At 52.6% G+C, this 19079-nt stretch overlaps 1 protein-coding gene across 1 annotated transcript; it reads right to left on the bottom strand.

The window, feature by feature from the left end:
* Positions 1-7692: 7692 nt before the first annotated feature.
* On the bottom strand, positions 7693-19048 carry LOC132335917 (uncharacterized). Its single transcript, XM_059862891.1, has 2 exons — positions 18821-19048; positions 7693-18694 (listed from the first exon to the last, which is right to left on the bottom strand). Exon 2 carries the CDS (start codon positions 8877-8879, stop codon positions 7776-7778), a length of 1104 nt encoding a protein of 367 aa, XP_059718874.1. The 5' UTR covers positions 8880-18694; positions 18821-19048; the 3' UTR covers positions 7693-7775.
* Positions 19049-19079: the final 31 nt, after the last annotated feature.

Below are 19079 nucleotides of genomic sequence, written 5' to 3'. Positions count from 1 at the left end.
CCATGAGGTGCCCAGTGCTCTGCCCAGTCACTGGTTCTTTATTCAAGTGCATTCCCAAGTTGCCCTCAAGTCTGTGTGTCCCAAAAGTAATATAAACATTTGAATCAGCCTTCAGGGCCTCTTTAAGGTTAAGGTTAAATCCTGCCTAAACCAACCCCAGGCTAGTAGAAGTGCAAGCCTGGCCATGCCTTCGTCACCAAAGGTGCTGCAGCCCAGGGGGTCAGGGCAGGTCATGCCATGGTGCTGCTGGGCCCTGTGTGTGTCTGGGCTGGATGAACCCTGGAAGATGCCACCTTCCACACAACAGCATTTCTGGCTCTTTTGACTCCTCATCTTGTCTCATGCAAGATGAGGTTTTGGCAGTCGGTCCTGCTGCAGAGCAGTGCTGAGCCCTGGGATCCACCCAGGCTGGGGAGGCTCAGCCCTCCATGGCAAGAGTAGAAGAAAAGGTTGGGCTGAAGCTGAATAAAAAAGCAACCACTCAATCACCTGGTCAGGCCGCCTGCCACGGTTCAGTGTAGATTTGTTTGAGCCCCAGGAGTGCACACCCTGAACTATGAGCCAGTCTAGGCTGAGGCACACGGCAGTGCTGACCATGGAGGACTTAATCCTCATCTTCATGTGTTCATAGTCCCATATATTTGTACCAATTTTATTTTAAATCCCTCCCTAGGACAGAGGCAGGAACTTCCTACACTCAAATTCAAGCCAGGAAATCATAATGAAATAAAATGAAACCTGGGTCTTCAATTTCAGGGGATAGGAAAATTACAGGGTAGAAATCATTCTTCTGTAGCTGCCCAGCCTTGATTGTTCAGCTAAGGCTTGCTGGAGATTGGTCAAGGTGTTGTGTGTCAGATGGACCAGTTTCCCTGCACTTTGCTGGTGACATCCAGACATGTTCCTTCTCTTTCTTTGGTCCTTGTACCTCATGATCCAGGGTCACACCACACCTTACCCAGCAGCTGGTGTCTGCAGGGGACACTGCTGCTGGACACCACCATGGTGACATGGTGACCTGGTGACATGGTGACACAGCCCAGTTCTGGTGTGGAGACAAAGCTGCTCCACCAGGCTTTCCTGTGGCTGCCTGTGCTCCCACCCAAACTGCATGGCCTCACCATCAGCATCCTCATCTGAAAAGGTCTGAGTGGGGAAAAATGAACCTCTCACTCCCTGCTGAGGAATTCTCTGTCCTGCAGTTTGGTTTAGTCCCAATGTGGAGGGGCAGGGCTCTCCAGAGCTGGCAGGAGCAGCCTTGGGATGGCCATGCTGTGCTCAGCTGCCCTGGCCAGGTCACCCAGCACCAGCTCTGCTTTCCCCTTCCTAATGGGTGAATTTTCAACAATCTAAGTTGTCCATGCTGGAGTAGGATCCCCAGGACAAAGACAGGCTCATCCACGACTCAGTGGTATCCTCAGCCTTGGAGGATCTGTTCCAGCTGGGCTGATGGTTGTCCTTGTGCTGAGTCACCTAGACTCTTCTCTCCAGACTATGACATGCCACCCAGGACAGAGGTAGCTCCAGCCACAGTGCCTGAGCTTCCTGTGCCGAGGTTAGAGGCAGCCGGGAGGGAACCTGCACTCTGCAGCTGCCCTGCCTGAGCAGGGACCTCACTGCTCCTACAGCCTTGAGCCTCAGCCTTGCCTGGGTCTCCCTGGGGACAGGGTCTACCTGCCTGCAGCTTTCTCTATGCGCTTTCCTGGTCCTTGATGCTGGGAGGATTCCTGCTTCACTGGGATGTCCTTGCTCATTTGGTTCTTTGGCTCAGTCTCTCCTTGGAGAGACCCTTGCTTTCAGTACCCATTGAGAATCACTTTATATGCTTCATGGAACAAGATTATAAAGCCAGGTGTGAAAAAAGGAGATGAGGGAACTCAGGAGTTGATGGAGTGCCTGGAGCAAGTTCACCAGTTTCCATATGGCATCTCTCCAAAGGAGGGATCTTCTTCCTTGTTGAGCTTCCGTGGGTGAGGTAAGGACCAGGCAGAGTCTTTGGAGTCTCATGGCACAGAGGGCACAGCAGTGGTGTGGTGCCACACCAAGAAACCTCCCGTGCCTCACACAGAGATGGGATGTCTCTGAGGGCCATGAGGAAGGTGCTCCAGGTGCCTGGCACCACCCTCGTGCTCCCATCTTGCCCAGTGCTGGCTCCAGCCTGCAGGGAGCCTGGGGCTGTGCACAGCAGGAGGACCTGCAACCTCCTCTCAGCTGCCTCCAGCAGCCCTGGAGTTTGCTCCAAGGTGTCACCCCAGAGTGAAACCCAAGAGAGTTCCCGATAAGGGAGGGCAGCTATAAATGTCCTGTCCTGTGTAGGTTTCGCTATATTGAGGGGAGGAAGGGAACACTAAAGTCTCCTCTTAATCCGCAGTGTGGTTTTGTGCTGAAATGAAGGGAACAGATCCCCTGTGACCATGGCCAGGGTGCCTCCCCCCAGTCCCAGTGTCTGCAGACACCGGTGTGTGCACATCCCTGCACGCGGCACGTCCCCAGAGTACCCCTCCAAGCCCTGCCCACCACCCACCCCAACAACCTGAAAAATACACCACCACCCAGATTAAAATTAGCTTGGGGATATTTCCAGTCAGGCCAGCAACTCTGTTCGGGGGCAATGCCAATGCACGGCTGGATATGTCACAGCCATGGCCCTGGCTGGAGAAGGAGCGCATCTTCCACACCCAGAGCAGTGTAAGATGTGGAACCACTGCTACAGCCAGCTAGGCATGGGGTGGGGATCTGGAGAGGGGGGCTGGAATTCAGCTGCAAATGGCCAGGCTCCCTTTTCTACACACCTGGGGATGTTTGGGGTTTGTAGTTATTACCTCAGACTGAGCCACAGCCACAGGCACAGGCCTGGGGAGGCAGCACTGCAGGGCACAGCCACATTAGGGCCATTGTGGAGAAAATTTTCAGCCCACCCCTGCACATCTGGTGCCTGCCAGGAGATGAACTGGTGGACAACGGCTGCAGTGCCTGCAGGTCTTAGATGAATCAGGCCAGCAGAGTCCTGGTCTCATCCTGGCTCTGGTTCTCCTCCTGCTGCCCCTCTCCCACAGGCACAAAACCAGACCACCTTGCAGCCGTGCTGCCTTGTGCATGACCAGGGGTGAGCCCCCCCCGCACAGAGCTGTGCCTCGTGGGCAGCCAGCTCCTGAAAACCCAAGCACGAGCCACCTCCACGTGCTGGCAGCTATGGATGGGCAGCATTAATGGTCATGTTTGCTCTGGCTGCTGCCAAGCACCTGCTTGTGCTGGCAGGGCACCCTCCAGCAGCCCAGCACAGAGGCAGGGAGAGGCATCCTGTCATGGTGGGGTGCTGGTGGGCCAAGCTCTGCCATACTGGTCGAGTCCTGCAGGCTGAGGCTGAGGTGACCCCCAGGGCAGATGGGAGACAGCAGCTTTGCTCCTCCATGAGCCCTGGGCTGACCTCGGCGTATCCAGCCTGACCGTGCCAGGCTGGGGTGGAGGTAAACACTGCAGAGCTGGGCGACAGGACTGAGAGCTCTCAAGGACTCTGTGGCATTTTAAACATCCTCCCCCAGACACCATGAGAGGCAGAGTCCCGCTGTGTATACCTTGGCACCTTGCTGAAGGACCATGTCACCCTCCCCTGGAGCCAGCAGAGGAATTAGAATCGCAGTGACATGGGAGATGGGACTCCAAATTTAAGGAGAGAACAAGGGGAAATTTTTTCCTTTGCTTTTCAGGCATCATCCCAAGACCTTTGATACACGGAGGAGTTTTACAATACCCACAATCCCTGGCAGCCCCATGCCTCTGGGTTACATCATCTGAGTGCTGGGTGCAGGCCCAGTGTGAGTGTGGTGGCAGACACAGCTCTGCAACGCTTGCGCTGCCTGCAGCAGGCTTGGTGGTAGCACTGCTCGGGTGTGACTGGCAGGAACACTGTGCTGGCTGTGCCCAGCTCCACTCCAGGCTATGGTGGCTCTGCTGCTCAGCACCTCCCTAGGCAGGTGAAGCACCTCTGGCCCTTGTGTCACCACACTGCTCTGCCCCATCATAGCAGTGAGACCTGTCACCCTGGCAGGGGGATGCTGGGGACACGTGTGCCTGTCACTTTGCTCTTTGGATGGTGGCCTCCCCAACCATGGTGCTTTCCAAGGAGCTGACCTTAAAAAGAGCTACCTTGAAAGTTCCTGCTCTCAGGCATTCCCATTGGGTCTTGGCAGGCACCCTGGTCCTGCCAGCCAAGCTCTCCCACCAGGAGGGTGGCGGTCACCAAGCCCAGCCACCACTGCCTTATAAGGACCCTTCACTGAAATTGGCCTCGGATCCCTCTGCTCTCTCCATGTTGCACATGGAGATGAAACCCTCAAGAACCATAAAATCACCCCAGGCAGGAGATGCCCCTGTACCTTCTCCTTTTCTCTCCCACATGAAACCCAGGCTTCTGCTTCTCTGAAAGTCTCCTTCTCTCTGAAAGAGAGTTAGCAAAAACCTTTCATGGTTTCCAGGCTTAGCTGCTCCACCAAAATGCCTTAAAAACAATTTTCTCACCTTTTTTTGAATATTAAAGAAGAAGCCAAAAACCTTATTTGCCTGACTTCTCCTTAGTCCCCTTCCAAATATTTGAGTACCTGAGGATCCCAAAAATGGAGAGGCTTTGACCTGTGATACAGTTGAGCACAAGAGGAAAAAGGGGCCCTAAGTCAGCACATAGCCCAAAAATAGAATGAAGGTTATCTGAAAAATGCACTAAATATAGACAAAAGCGTTTCAACCCCAGCTGCAGCCAGCCCAGCCCAGCACAGGGCTCAGTGTCACTTGCAGGCAGGATTTTAAAGGTCCACAGTCCCAGCTGACATGCTCAGAGCAGGTTCACGCCATATCTTGGTTGGTTACAGCCCCACCTTGCTCTGCCTTGGCTCTCAGGGCACCCAAAGTGAGTGCCCAAGATTCCCAGCCCTGGGGGTGCTCCCAGGGTGAGGAGGAGGCAGCAAGCCCAGCTCTTTACAACCCCAGGCACATGGAACTTCCATAGAAAGTCTGCATCGGCTCTTGGAGGGCAGAGGTACAGGTGATCCTGCTGGGAAAACTTCCAGTTTTCTAGCACTTTACAGCCTAGCCCTTCCTTCTGCCCTGCCCAATGTGGAATGGTGACCTGCTGCAGAAGCTTTCAGGAAGGGGGGGTCCATGCAGCCCTAAGCCCACCAGCATCCATCAGCCTGTGCAACATTGCTGCCTCTGGCACCATGCAGAGGGAATGTCCCCAGTGGGTCTCTCCTTGCCCAGTTTGGGGCACTAAAGACAGGTCCAGGGGGAATTTTTCCACCTGCAGCCTGCCAGACCCATTGACCTGATAGATCCACCTCTTCCCCATCTCCTGCCCACCAAGGTGTGGGAGTGACTGTACCATCCCGACACATGTTCCAAGGACAACAGGCATGGTCTGTGGGAGGAGAGGGCAGCACCAGTGGGCAGCAGGACAGAAGGAAGGGAATTTCACTCGTGCTATCCCAAAGCACTGGAGGACTGCTCTCCCAGGAGGTCTCCAGAGCTCTGGGTGGGCACCAAAACGGATCTATCAGCTCTGCATGTTTCTGGGATTTGGTGATTTTTGGTCATCAGCTCCTGGGATTTAAAAAATCCTCTCCTGAGTGTAAGGACTGACAAAGGTGGAAAGAAACTCATAAAATGTGTCTTACAGGGCCAAGTCTTGTTATCTCTTTTTAATGAGATAGGAAAGTTTCCATGAAAAATGTCCAAGATCCTTTGAAGTTCTCATGGCTCATTGCCTGCAAGCCAAGTGACCCCTGGCAGCCTGGAATCCTCCTCTGCCAGTGTTGGCAGCAGATCCAAGGAACAGCCTCACCTGCAGCAGTGGGGTCTCTTTTGGGAACAAAGCACAAGGCTGCCTTCCTCCCCTGATGCTTGGAGATGCACTTTACTTGTGGATTTTTTAGGTAAATGCACGCTTTGCCAGGCAGGTCTGATGCAGCCAGCTCAGAGCAAAGAGCACAAGAATTGGTGCTGCTCCCCACAGTGCTGCCCTCAGAGCCAAGGTGCTTCCCCAGCACTTCTGCTCTGAACTCACACCAGCCCTTCCTGACCTCCAGCTGCAGCCACCCAGTTTCAGTTGCCGAGGGAGCCGGTTTGGCAGCACCAGAAACACAAACAGCCTCCAGGGCCTGTGCCCAGATCTCACCTGATGCCCCAGACTTTCTGAATAACTTCTTTCATAAAAACAATGTCGTGGCAGGGTTTGTCAGATAAGCTCTGACAAACAGCGCCAGGCGTTCCTGTCCTCACCTGTCCTCCATGGGACCGTGACACCCCATCATTAGAGTTGAGACCAGGAAGGGTCTGGAAGGCAAGGCCAGCACAGGGAATTGTCCCACGGGGGTGCAGGGCAGGGTGCTGGCTGGTGGGTGAGGAGAACCTGTAACATGGAGGAGGAAGAGGATGGGGAAGTGCTGCTGTTGGTAACCCTGGGGGCTCATGGCCCCTGCGAGGCTTCTCGCTTCCCCTCCTGGGAGCAGGGTCACCACTGCAGGAGGGGCACTGGAGATGGAGGAGAAGCAGCACTTTGTGGGACTCAGAGCTGAGAGTGCTCCAGCAGGCATGGGTCACCATGTCCACCTGCCCATGACCTGGGCAGGCAAAGGAACAGGGGCAGAGCTTCCGCTGCGTGCCATCCACTTCTCAAAGTTACAGGCCTGGATTCTACCTGGATGAGGGCATCACGACCTGCATCCAGCAAAACATGTGCATGGCTGGTGATCAGAGCCAGCTGAGATGAAGGCAGGCAGCACCGGGAATAATTCCCCTCACATCACTCCTCTCCTGCACCACTACTTGGGCAGCAGCCGCAGCACTACTGTGGGATTGTGCCTGTGCGCCGAGGGTGGGGTTTAACCCTAGGGAAACTTCCCCAAGTAAGGACACCCGGGAGGTTGTTATGGCCTGACCCAAAATGAGGGGGATCAAACCACAGATCCAATGGGAAAAATCCCCCCATATACTTCACCCAGCTCCTGTCTCTGCATTAACAACCCCATGTCCCTGCAACACCTTCCTAGGCAGCTCTGCTGTTGCCTTCCCAGGCAGGCATTATTCCCAGGAAATAAAATTCCTGTGAATTTTATTCCAATAAACCTTTCTTCTAGTCTTGTCCAAATTAAAGCAATGAGAGCAGAGCAGCAGCAGAAAGAGTATATCCAGGAGCACTGCTGCTTTTCTGGCTACCAAGCTCTAACCTGGGAACCCTCACACACGTGGATGAAAAGCTCCTGCAGAACTGCTTCTCCTGTGAATCCCATTTTGCCCCAGTCGGATAATTGGTGTGTTGTGTATAGCTTGGGTCATTAAAACACCCCTTTTTACTTCCTGCTCTTCTGCACCTGGAGGCTGCTGTCAAGGTGATGCAAGAGGCAGGTGTGATTGCAGCTGGGTGGCACCAGCACCATCCCTGCTGCCCTGCCCCGGTACACAGGGTGTTGTCCACGGGGGGATTCAGTGAGCTGGTGTGATGGTAAAGCTGGAGACAGAGGTTGGGAGTTGGGGGCAATGTGGAAAAGCAATTGAGAGACTAGAAACCATTCTTTTGGTTACCAAAAAGTATTTCAGGTGTGCCTAATTCAGCATCCCAAAGACTGCAAATGGCATGGGGCCAGAACACTGTCACTCCCCCCCTGGGGCTGGCATCAGTGGGGCTGGTTCAAGGAGTGCACATTATAGAGGAACACTCACAGGTGAGCTTTTATTTAGGAAGATCCTTCCAAAGGCAACTGGACTCCAACTGCTCCTGTGCCACCCTATAACCAGGCACCTAAAGGTGGTGTTTTCATCACCACCTCTTTCTGACAGAAATCTGAAGGAATACAAAGGTGAATCAATTTGACCATCTCATGGAGGGTAGTGCACCCCCTGCTCTGCTGCCCTGGGATCAGGCAGAAGCGGAGGAGAGTGACCAGGTCAGTTCCGGTCCCCTCCATGCCCACCCCAGCAGGCCCAGTGGCTGGCACTGGCATGGCTGGGGCTGTGCTGCGTTCACGTTGGCAGCCAGGACGGGTCCAGCAGACCTTCCCACTGCTGTGCAGGCAGCTGAGCCTGGGCGGGCACACAAAAACACCGGGGATCATCCTGGGGACAAAAACCGGGGAAGACTGGCCTGAGCAATCTGGCCAGGCAAGTAGAGCCAGGGGTGGCAAGAAGCAGGAGAGACAGGTTTTGGAGAAGGAGAGCACCTCCTCAGAGTTCCCTCCAAACAGTCTGCGCGCAGCCTGGACCGGTCTTTCCGCGGCCAGAGCGCCTGGACGTGAATCCCTGTCGTGGCCATCGAGTCCCCGTGGCTGCTTGGGGAAAGCAGCAAAGCCAGAGGCGAGGTGGGTGGGAGGCAGAGCAGGGCACGCCCAGGGTCTGTCTGTCCTGCCTCCTGCCACCCCGCCAGCCCAGCCCTGACCCGCTGTCAGTCCGTGTGGGAGGGAGGGCGGGCGCCGGAGGAAGGGGGCAGTCCCCCTCCCGTGGGCTCCCCCATCGTGGCTACCGTGGCAGATGTGGATGGTCTCCAGACCACGGCACTGTGCTGGGGTGGCACCTACACAGTCTGGAATTACCTTCCACCGGAGGAAGGCTGCGAGGCTCCATTCTCCTCCCTGTGTCCCAGAGAACAAAGGAATGGCCATCATGGGCCAGGCAGGCAATGCATGCACCCCCATGGGACAAGGTCCATCCCAGAGAGCCAGGGTGTACTCCAACAGCACAGGGCGAACCCCAGTGCTCTCATCCTTCCTCAGGCAGGACACAGGGCAGAGGGTTTGGCGAGGACCGGGCTGCAGCACAGGAGCTCTGGCTGCAGGGATGCTCTGTTGTGGCAGCAACTGGGAGGACATGGTTTTCCAGATGTTGGCTATAAACATCCCACTGCTTTCCCAGGGCTCAGACCCCCAAAACTCTGGCCATGGGATGGGGAGAGCATGGGGATGTGGTTGGCAGCTTAGGTAAGACGTGACAAGCACAAGGGAAGGGTCCCTGGGGCAGCTGACAGCCGAGTCATGCACCACAGGACAGGTGGGGTGGGGACTTCAAAGAGCCCAGTCCCACGGGACTAAACAGGTGGGGAGTGACTCCTCTGGCAGAGCCTGTCTGAGGCTGAGCACCCAGCAGCCATGCTGAGCAGCCAGAGCAGGGACAGTCACAGCCAGGCAGGTCATGCCTCATGGAGGCTTCGGGCATGACCACAAATGGTCGCAGGTTCAGGCATGGGGAAGAAGGACCATAGGTCACCAGCTGAGTCACTGGCAAGTCTGAGCACCACAGTCCTCAGCTCCAGCCACAGGCTCCCCTCCAGCCCCGCTCCCCAAAGCGCTCCCCAGCACCTCCTGCCACACTCTCGCACTTTGGCTGAACTTCTGCCCTCTCCCTGAGAATGCCTCTCCCCCTTCTTTTTCTCCTGAGACCCCTAGCTGTGCCAGGAGGCTCATCCCCACCAAACTGGTGCCAGGAAACCTCCAGGAGCACTCATGGCTGGGGGGACCTGTGCCCGGGCAGGGTCACCTCACCCTCAGCTCTGGTAGGACTCAGCCCTCAGAGCTCGTTCGGCACCAGGAGATGGAGCTGGGAGTCCTCTGCTCCGATGCCACACCTCTGTCCCAGACAACCTGGCACAGACACGGTGCTGCCAGCACCTCCTGCCCAGCTCAGCCAGCAGAACAGGACGGGCTGAGCTGGACACTCCCAGCTGGTTTGCTCGTGGCCACTACGTCGCATCAGGGCTTGAGGAGGGCAGAAATTTTTTTATAACCTTAAAAGCCTGGGAGCATCTGGATGAGGCCTTGGGGTGAGGCAGGAATGTCCTGAGCTGCATCTGATGCCAGGGAAGAAAACATGTGGCTCTGCTCCTGCTCATGGGGTCCAGCAGGGTTTCTAACATGAGACAGATGTTTGCTACCTTGGAGGTTGTGTAGGGGAAGCACACTGGGGAAGCCTGGCTTGTGCACCCCACCGCAGAGGGAAGGGAGCCCCGCGCAGCCCAGGAGCAGCGCACAGACCACGGTGCCAGTGCCCTCAGGATCACCCACCCACCAGAGCTCCCACGGGTCAGGGTGCTGTGGGTTCAGGGAGGGACCTTCCCAGCCAGACCCTGAGCTGCAAACTTTTCTAATGAAAAAATTCATCATATTTTCAACCTGGAAGCAGCCCATCCTCTAGGTGGGAAGAGGCAGAGTGGGCAAGGAAGATGTCCCCAGTGAAGGACCATTTATGTGGGAATATGGTTTTGGGGAGCCTCCCTTGCTCCTCAGCCCCACAGGGACAGAAACAGGGCAGACAGTGGGGCTGGCTGTAGGGTGGCCAGCAGTGCTTTTGTTCAGGTTCAGAACAGTATGGATATGCCTGGGGATTTTCAAAGAGCAGCTCAGGGGTTCATGTGTCCATATGGTGCTCCAGCCAATGGCAGAGGAAGATGTTTAGGTTGGATATTAGGAAAAAATTTCTTCATGGAAAGGATGGTCAGGAATTGGAACAGGCTTCCCAGGGTGGTGGTGGACTCACCATCCCTAGAAGCATTAAAAAAATGTGTAGATGTGGTACTTGGGGACACAGTTTAGTGGTAGACCTGGGTTAAAAGTTGAACTGAATAATCTTAAGATGTCTTTTCCAACCTTAATGATTCCATGACTCTGTGCTGGACATCCTGATCACCCTGGTGTATTTTTTGTGCAGGGTTCAAGACATCCAGTGCTCTGAACATGCTCTCCCCTGCACACTGGCAGGGAAAGCTGTGCTGTGCAGAGTTGCTGTGGCCAAAACCCACCCTGGGATTGGGGAGGGGATGGCACTGTGCAGGGAGGACACTTGCTGTCCCTGCAGTCCAAACATTTTTTCTTTTTCTCCAGGCCAGACCACTGCAAGCTGTGGGTTCCTCCATACTGGGTGCACTGAGAGCTGTTGCCAGGCCTCAGGACTCTCATTTTCCAGTAACAGGCATGACTCAGTGACACTCTGCTTGACTTGGTGGCCTTTCCTTTTCTATGACCATCCTCCACTTGTCCCTCTCAGAAAATTATCCTTGATTTTAATTACCAGGTCCCAAGCAGAGGGAACCAGGGGATTAGGACCAGGGCTGGGCTCAGGATCTGGAGATTCGTTCACATCTGACTTGGGGCAAGCATCTTCAACTCTCCCTGCTTTTGTTTTCCCCTTGCCTGTTTCAACAGAGCCTTCCTCTTGCCTGTGTCAGTGCAATCTCCAGTAGTGCTAAAAATGACTACACTTGTAACATCACAAATACTGTACAAAATGCTCACTCAGGCCCCATAGCACCCACTAAATGCCACTAATACGACATTTGGGTTAACTTCAGTCGTAAGATTTGACTAATAAGGGCAATCCCCAGTGGCTCCTTCCAGAGAAAATCATGAACTCTCAGCATGGTTTGGGTTGGATTTCAAATCCCATCCCACTCTACCTCCTGCCAGGGGCAGGGACACCTTCTGCTGTCCCAGGCTGCTCCAAGCCCCATCCAGCCTGGCCTTGGACACTTCCAGGGATCCAGGGGCAGCCACAGCTGCTCTGGGCAGTCTGTGCCAGGGCCTCATCACGTTCAAGAGAAAAAATTTTCTTTGCAACAGAAGTCCCTTCCCTGCAGGTATCTCTCTGCATGCAGAAAGTGGCCTCTCCCCCGCAGAGCTGCCAGAGGGGCCAGGGCAGGGGGACAGTATAGCCCTTGCTCCCTGTGCAGCACAGGTGAGGTACAGGGGCACGAGGGCCCTTCCCATCCACAGGTGGCATTCCTGTGTCTATCCCAACTCCATCTCACAGATGACCAGTCCCTGCCCCAGTCCCCTCTGTCAGTCTGGCAGGCCTCAACAGTTTAACTCAGTGAGAATGTTGAAAGACAACTTCAGGACAAGCCATGCTTCCATTTTCCTTAAATCTGGTTTTACACATCCCCTCTTCGCCTCTCAGACTGGACTAGATCCCAGCTATTGCAGCTGAAACTCCGGGTGGCAATGCAACCCTTCCAGCAGCTGGTCCTTACATGGACTTCCTGTGGGGAATTCCCAGGAACTAATGGTGGCTCTGTACACAAATCAATACCCACAGAACTGAAGGATTAGGAAGAGGAGTACTTCTCAATGTAACCCACGGTCACCGAATGGTGGAAGTCACAAGTCTGCACTACTGAGGGCTGATGTTGGCTTTGCTGCATTGGTTTGGACCAGGATCAAGCTTTCCACAAGTTTGACTGATGTTCTGGGGAAAGCTTGCCGCTCACCTGACTTTTATTTTATCATTTAGCCCATTCTCTCCCATCCCTTCTGAGGATTAACTGGAAAAATATCGATCAAGATACAGGTTTCAGCTTAGCAGTGGCTTTCCAAGGCAGGGCTGCTTCCCACTCTAAGGACAGCATGGCTGCCTTATGGAACAAAGCAGGGATGGACAGAAAACTTGTCACAGGATGAATTTGCAATTCCATTACTTTAAACCAAGAAATATATTCACTGTTACTAAAGCTGTACACGAGGAGGTGGGTTCTGTATTCCTGTTGCCTTTATTTCCTAGCAGAGAATCAAAATTTGTACTCAGTGGTTTAAAACAACACTAAGCTTTGACAGGGCAAAAATATTTGACCCACAAGTGCCCACAGGCTTGGACACTCATTTCGCATGGCTCTGCAGCCACCTCCAGCAGCTGCCAGAGCCCACACAACAGGAAACCTCTGTGCCATCTGCAGAGTACAGCACTGTAGAACACCACGTGCCTTTTTTCCACATTCCTAATGGAAAATAAGGCAAAAGGATAGGACAAACCCTCAGGCACCTCCACTGCAGTTCTCTGGGGCTGGATCAGGCTTGAGAGCATAGGTCTGGGGGAGGACCTGGTGCTCCAGGAGGCTCAGCAGCTGGGAAGGGCTGCTCCAGTGCCCTACAGGACCAATACACACCTCCTGCACAAACCTCTCCTGCAGCCAAAGGCCCAGCTGCTTGGGGGGCATAGTTTGTTTTTTCACACCTCCACTGGACACTTGGGTGTGCAAGCTGGTCCCTGAGCAGGGGGAAGTTCAGCCCAGGAACAGTGCATGAGAGATATGCTAAGGCCTGAACAGCAGGCCTAAGCCTGAGATGACTTATAAGATGAATCTTGAGCATGATGCTATTAATACCATCAAGGTTCTTTACTTAAAAATAGATTATTAAAACATTTATATTAGTTATTCTTAATGCCAAACTGGCTGTTGTAGAGATGTTTGTATAACCTTGTGTAGGCTATACCAAGAAATCTTCCCTACAGATATCCCTAGAGACTTGTCAGGAGAATATTTTAGGCAAAACCCTCCTGGCTGTGGCCTGGGCTCTGGCCAAGCCCTGTCTTCAGCTGGCCATCAGATGTTTTCTGCACAAAAAGGTAAACAAGTCATTTGGACTTGCCAGTTTGGGTCTATAAAGCTGTACCCCGTTTTTGGGCAGGCTGGAGAGCTCAGCCAGGGGTGGATGCACCACATGGCAATTTCCCAGTTGCTGGAAGGGTTCTCCAGGCCCTCGCTGCAGAGCAGGGCTGCCCACTGCAGGCTCTGCCTGATGGTGGAGCATTCAGGCAATTGGTGATGTATCTTCCCCAGTCACTATTCTCCCTCTCTGGCTCATATAGTAATGATTAGATGCATTACCTTGCTTATTTTTACTTGTTGCTAAAGCCAAGAGAGTAATAAGCTTATTGTTTTACCAAATGTATCCTTTTACTTCTGTTTTGCCTCAATATTAATAGTAAAACAAGATCATTCTTCCTCTTGGTGTCTGTGTCCATTCTATTGCCCCTGTCAACCTCCAAAACAATGAGCAGGGAAGGAGCACAGGGAAGGGATCCATTGCTCAGAAATGCCCATAGGGCTTCTCTGCATCTGGCTCTTGCCTGAAAACACACACTTGCCTTGAAGACAAAGAAATCTAATGAAATGTTTGAGAAAGCACTCTGCACTCGCAGTCCCTGCAGCACACAAAGGCACAGTGCAGTTCAGCAGCTGCCAGCCAAACCCCAGCTTTTTGTTCTTAAAACACAGAGACACTCCTGTGTAACCACACAGAGAGAGGGAGCATCCATCATATGATCCTGTGGCTTTGAACCGCTGTCAGCAAAGGCTGAGGCAGAAGCAATGAGCCACGTGTGTCAGAACAACAGACAGAGAGAGAGACAGAGGGGTGCCAGGACTGGGTGTGGGAGGCTCCCAGGAGGGTGAACCCAGCAGCAGCTCCTGCTCCCAGAGGCACTGAGTGACAAGCAGTGCCTGGGCAGCTGGAAGAAACCTGCCTGAGGAAGCACTTGTCCTTCCCCACTGTCCCTGTCTGGCTGTCACCAGCAGCTCCTCCTCAGCTGGGACAGGGCCGAGCTTGGGAATGTGGGGCACATCCAAGTGGGATTCACAGATCTGTTTCCTACTGGCTTCCCATAGAGCAAAACATGACAAAGAAATAGTGTGATACACAGAGCTGCTGTTTATAACCCACTTTGCCTCTCCAGTCTCTCTTTGCTCCAGCTGTTACAGACCTGCCTGGTTTTCTTTCACTTGAAATGGAGGAAGGCAATGGTGCTGCTGGCTGTGAAGGCTCAGCCATGTCCCCAGCATACTGCATCTGGACAGCCCATTTTTTAGAGATGCTGCTGTCAAGGTTGTTTAGCCAGTGCCCAAAAGCTGAACAGTGCTGTTTATCAGACCCCTTTGATTCCTCTTGCTTCACTTCAAGTACCCAGAGTTTTGGTGTTCAGCTCACATCATCAGCTCATCCCTTCACCACCCAGGAGAGATGTCTCAGGCGAGTTCGGAGCTCTCTGGACAAGCCCATCTCTCCCTTGTGTAGATGACAAGCTTCCACTAGATTATTAACTGCCTTAACTTAGCTGGCAGGAACTTCATCTTTGGGGATTTTTTTTTTTAACACTGCCATTTAAAACTCATTCTGAAAATTATTCAAAGCAGAAATACAATCTTTCTGGGCGCCGAGAAAAAGTTGATTTGCTTTCTTACAAAAATATCTGTCTTTCATGTAAAGGAAGTTCTGGTACACTAAGCCAGTCAAAGAAATCTGAAGTGCAGTTTAATTCCTCCTGTCTCTGAAACCAAAGAAAGATCAACTGCTCAGGTTCTGTTTTTGATCCAGACCAATGCTAACCTCCATAAAAGACCACAAACCTCATGCTGTCTTCTGTCAGCCAGCAGCAGAAAGTGCTATTTCAGCACAGCAGTGCTATTTCAGACTGCTAGGAAAATCTGCTGTTTTCCAAGTTAATAAATAAAAGGCAAGCACCTTTGTCTCAGCAATTTCTAAAAACAGCAATACCCTTCAATTCAACAGCAGTTTTCACACATGAACCCCCCCAAAAATAAGCAATGAGTATTCATGTAGCCCACAAAAATTAAAGGCATATGAATTTATGGGTATTTTTTCACTGACAAACCCAAAAGCTGTCAGGTGTTCTAGTCAATAAACTCCAATAGAAGACAACTTGAAAAGAGGCAAAAGCAACTCAAACGTTTATCAGTAAAGGACCCCAGTACAGTGAGATAAGAGTTTCTCAGGAACACCAAACCCACTGAGGACCCTTAATGACTACAAGCAATAACTACTGCTGTGCAAGGTCTGTAGTGGGAAAGGCAGAAGGAAACAAAGTATAACACTGAAGTGGTTGACTATGAAAATAAAGCATGACAGCTTGGCCAAAATAAATGTTGGGTGAACCCCTGGGACATGGGACAGGGTGGGATACATCCCACAGGAACAGGAAGCATCCCTGAGATATGTAAGTCGTTGCACAGGGCCCTGATGAAATCTCAGAATAACAACAAAGCTGTGGCCTCCCAAATGCAAAAAAAAAAAAAAAAAAAAAAAAAAAAAAAAAAAAAAGCATTAGGCTGGAAGAGTTGCCAGGGAGGACTGGAGGAACTGGAGGATGCCTCAGGAATCAGAACACCTAATTTGTACAGTGAGTCAGGAAAAGGAGTGGCTTGTTTACCCCAAAAAATGTCACCATTGCATAATTCCAGCAGGGCACACAAGAAATGCCCTTACCAGCATCTGTTTGCAGGAACAAAGATGAATCATCCCTGAATTGGCTCAGTGTTAAACATAGTGTTTTATGAAAGTTCTGTGACGCAACATGCCCAGGTTGAATTCATCCATCCCCTGTGCTCTGCGTAGGCGCCTCGCATGGGCAGAGCGACCGAGGGAGCGCAGATCTCCCAGCAGCAGCAGCAGCAGCAGCAGCAGCAGCAGCAGCAGCAGCAGCAGCAGCAGCAGCAGCAGCAGCAGCAGCAGCAGCAGCTCTATTGCGTGTTTGGCTCCATCAGATCTGCTTCTTTTTGTAAGTCAACAACACCTGGAGGCCGTAGGACAGGCAGTGTGAAGGTCCCCCTGAGAGCTGCATTTGCTGCTCCCTGTGTGGACCAACAAGCGTTCCACAGCCCCACTGTCACACTGCTGCTGGCACCACAGCAGGAGATCCCAAACTGCAGCTCCTCAGACTGCTCCCAGGCCTTAGCACACCCAGCCCTCTGCGCATGGTCCCACCAAATCACTTGCAGAGTCAAGGAATTTCAGGAAGAAAGGATAGCCAGTAAATGCCCCAATGCTGCAAACACTACCATCAGTTTGGGGTAAACACCAGGACTCAGAAGATCAGGTTTATGCCTCTGGGAAAAAAAAAACAAGCAAACCAAGCAAACCAGAGTTTTCTCAGAGTTTTTGGGTTTGTATCCTTTCAGCTCCTTGCTGGAAGTCTCCGTTCAGCTCAGTATGAGTCTCTGACAGCCCCAAGATCTCTCCTCTGTTCTGTGTCATCCCTCTCTGCCCCTTCACTGCTGGGGCAGCAGCTGGCTGTGCCAGCTGACTTGGAGCAGCAGAGCAACACTGGCAGGTCTCAAACTATTGCCTGTGCAAAACCCACCCCAGCCTGGGTCTCCTGAAACTTCCCTTGATTTCCATAAAGCCTGTAAGAACCCCAAGGGTTTTAAAGGGCTGTTCCTCCATCTCATTTGGCTGAGAGTGGCTTCAGAAGTTACCACCAGATAAAAGGCAGCACCACAGCCTGAGAGTGTTTATTGCAACTCCTTAAGGCAGTTCTAACCCCAAAATTAGTGGTCATCAGATAGCAACTGGCACTCAGCCCTCTCATATTTGCCTGATGTATTTGATGCTTTGGGAGGACTGAATATGTCAATCAGTTTATTAATTTCCCTCCATTGATAGCCCTGGGATCTCCTCCTAGAGAAATGCTGGAGCAAACTCATGCTCCAGAAAGAATTGCTGCATTTATCATTAATTATTCTTTGACCTTTCTTTTCAGTTGGCTTTGCACACTAATTAAACACAGAACAACTGTAGTGGCATGATTCCACATCTGACTCCTGCTGTCCTTGGGGTTTATCTGAATCTTCCCAGGGCTGCATCAGACACTGCTGGGTAGCACATGGCACAGCTCAGACTGGCAAAATCAGCACCCTGGAGCAGTGCAGCTTTAACCACACTACTGTGTGCCAGTCACACAGCAAAGCAGCAGTCACAGGCAATGGCTGTCAAGTACTTGGATCAGAACTGTCATTTGGAGAGAACCAGCACACGAAAAAGAGCATTTCTGATTAGAAAACTCAAGAGACTGTTGTGAACAGCTGCAAAGAACAATCAGCATTTCTGGCTTCCTATTTACAGAAGCTTGCACAAATAAATTAACTGGAATGAATTCACCCTGATTTACCAAAGGATGTGCCAGGCTCGGTCAGTCCCGAGGCCATCAGATCCCAGGGCCAGCCAGAGCCACACTCTCAGAGCAGCTTTACCAGCACAACCCACACCGTTGTGCCAGAGAGCCTGAGAGCAGAGCAGCTGCCATGTGACAGGCTGAGCACTGAAGCTCTCCTTATGGCCTCAGGACCAGCTCTGTTGTCCCGTGGCAGTGGATGAGAGAAGCCCTACAAAGGCAGCAGCTGAACCCTGGTGAGGCAGTGAGCACAGCAGGAAACAGTCCAGGGACCATCTGAAGATGGTGTTGCAGCCTGAAGGGATTCATGTTCCAAGCAGCCATGGTCCAGAAAGTTTATGTGACTGACCATCCAATCCCACCAGTCTCTCCAGTCCTGGGGACAGTATATGCTGGGTCACCTGGGCCTTTTAGGGACCATGTCTCAGAAGAATTCAGCCTTTCTCCATTTCTGCAGGTGGGTGCAACTCTACAGCTCAGAGGTGCATAAATCCAACATAAATGTTGACTTAGATATTATCTAGCTCTTTTCAATGGCAACCCCAGCACACTCAGCAAATCCTAGTTTTAATAACATGAAAAATTACTTACTGTCTTCACATACCACGTGAAATGTGTTTTTCACTGTCACTCATTTTTTGATTATCATGTCTTCCTTCCACTTGCCTCCATTCAGATGAAGTGTTGTAAAGGCTATTTTTGTGTGAGATTGTGCGAACGGACTGCACATGTACCCAGGGAGGGGGATGGAGGAGCAGTTGTTGGAGAACAGCAGGGAGGTCCATGACGGGAGGGTAGGCAATTGAAAGTCTCCCAGAACTCTTAAGCTCGGGAGCTGTTGAAACCACACAGACTGAGAACCCGAGTCTGCCAAGAGCCTTCCGAAACCAAACACGGGGCACTCAACGCCCTCACAACAGCCCTGACTCTCACCACAGCCAAGCCAACACGCGGGCAGATACCATGGGGGTCTGTGAAATACCTGAAAAATAAAGAACTGTCTGAGGGGATTCCCAAACCGCTCAGAAGCCACCGACGCTCCTCGTCCGAGCTGGGCCCAGCCCGCCGCGCCTTGCCCCGGCTGCGCAGAACCCCCATCCAGAGGCACCTGGGATCCACAGGAGGGAGGGACAGCCCGCCGGGAGCGTGATGCCATTCGAGGGCAGACCCATCCCTGTCCTCCGGCAGAGTAGGCGCTGTCCCTTGCGGCCATCTTGGGCAAGGGCAACCCGAACGGGACAGCTCGGGGGACGGGAGAGGGACCCCGCCTGGCCGCTGCAAGCGCGCTCCTGCTAATTTTGCCCCCCACGCGGCCGCCGTAGTTCCGAGTTGCGCTGGGAGGTGGAGGCGCGAGGGCCGCTGGGATA

The sequence above is a fragment of the Haemorhous mexicanus genome, chromosome 18 (genome assembly GCF_027477595.1).
Source record: "Haemorhous mexicanus isolate bHaeMex1 chromosome 18, bHaeMex1.pri, whole genome shotgun sequence".
In the NCBI taxonomy this organism is placed as follows: domain Eukaryota; kingdom Metazoa; phylum Chordata; class Aves; order Passeriformes; family Fringillidae; genus Haemorhous; species Haemorhous mexicanus.
This window is presented reverse-complemented; position numbering and strand designations above follow the sequence as displayed.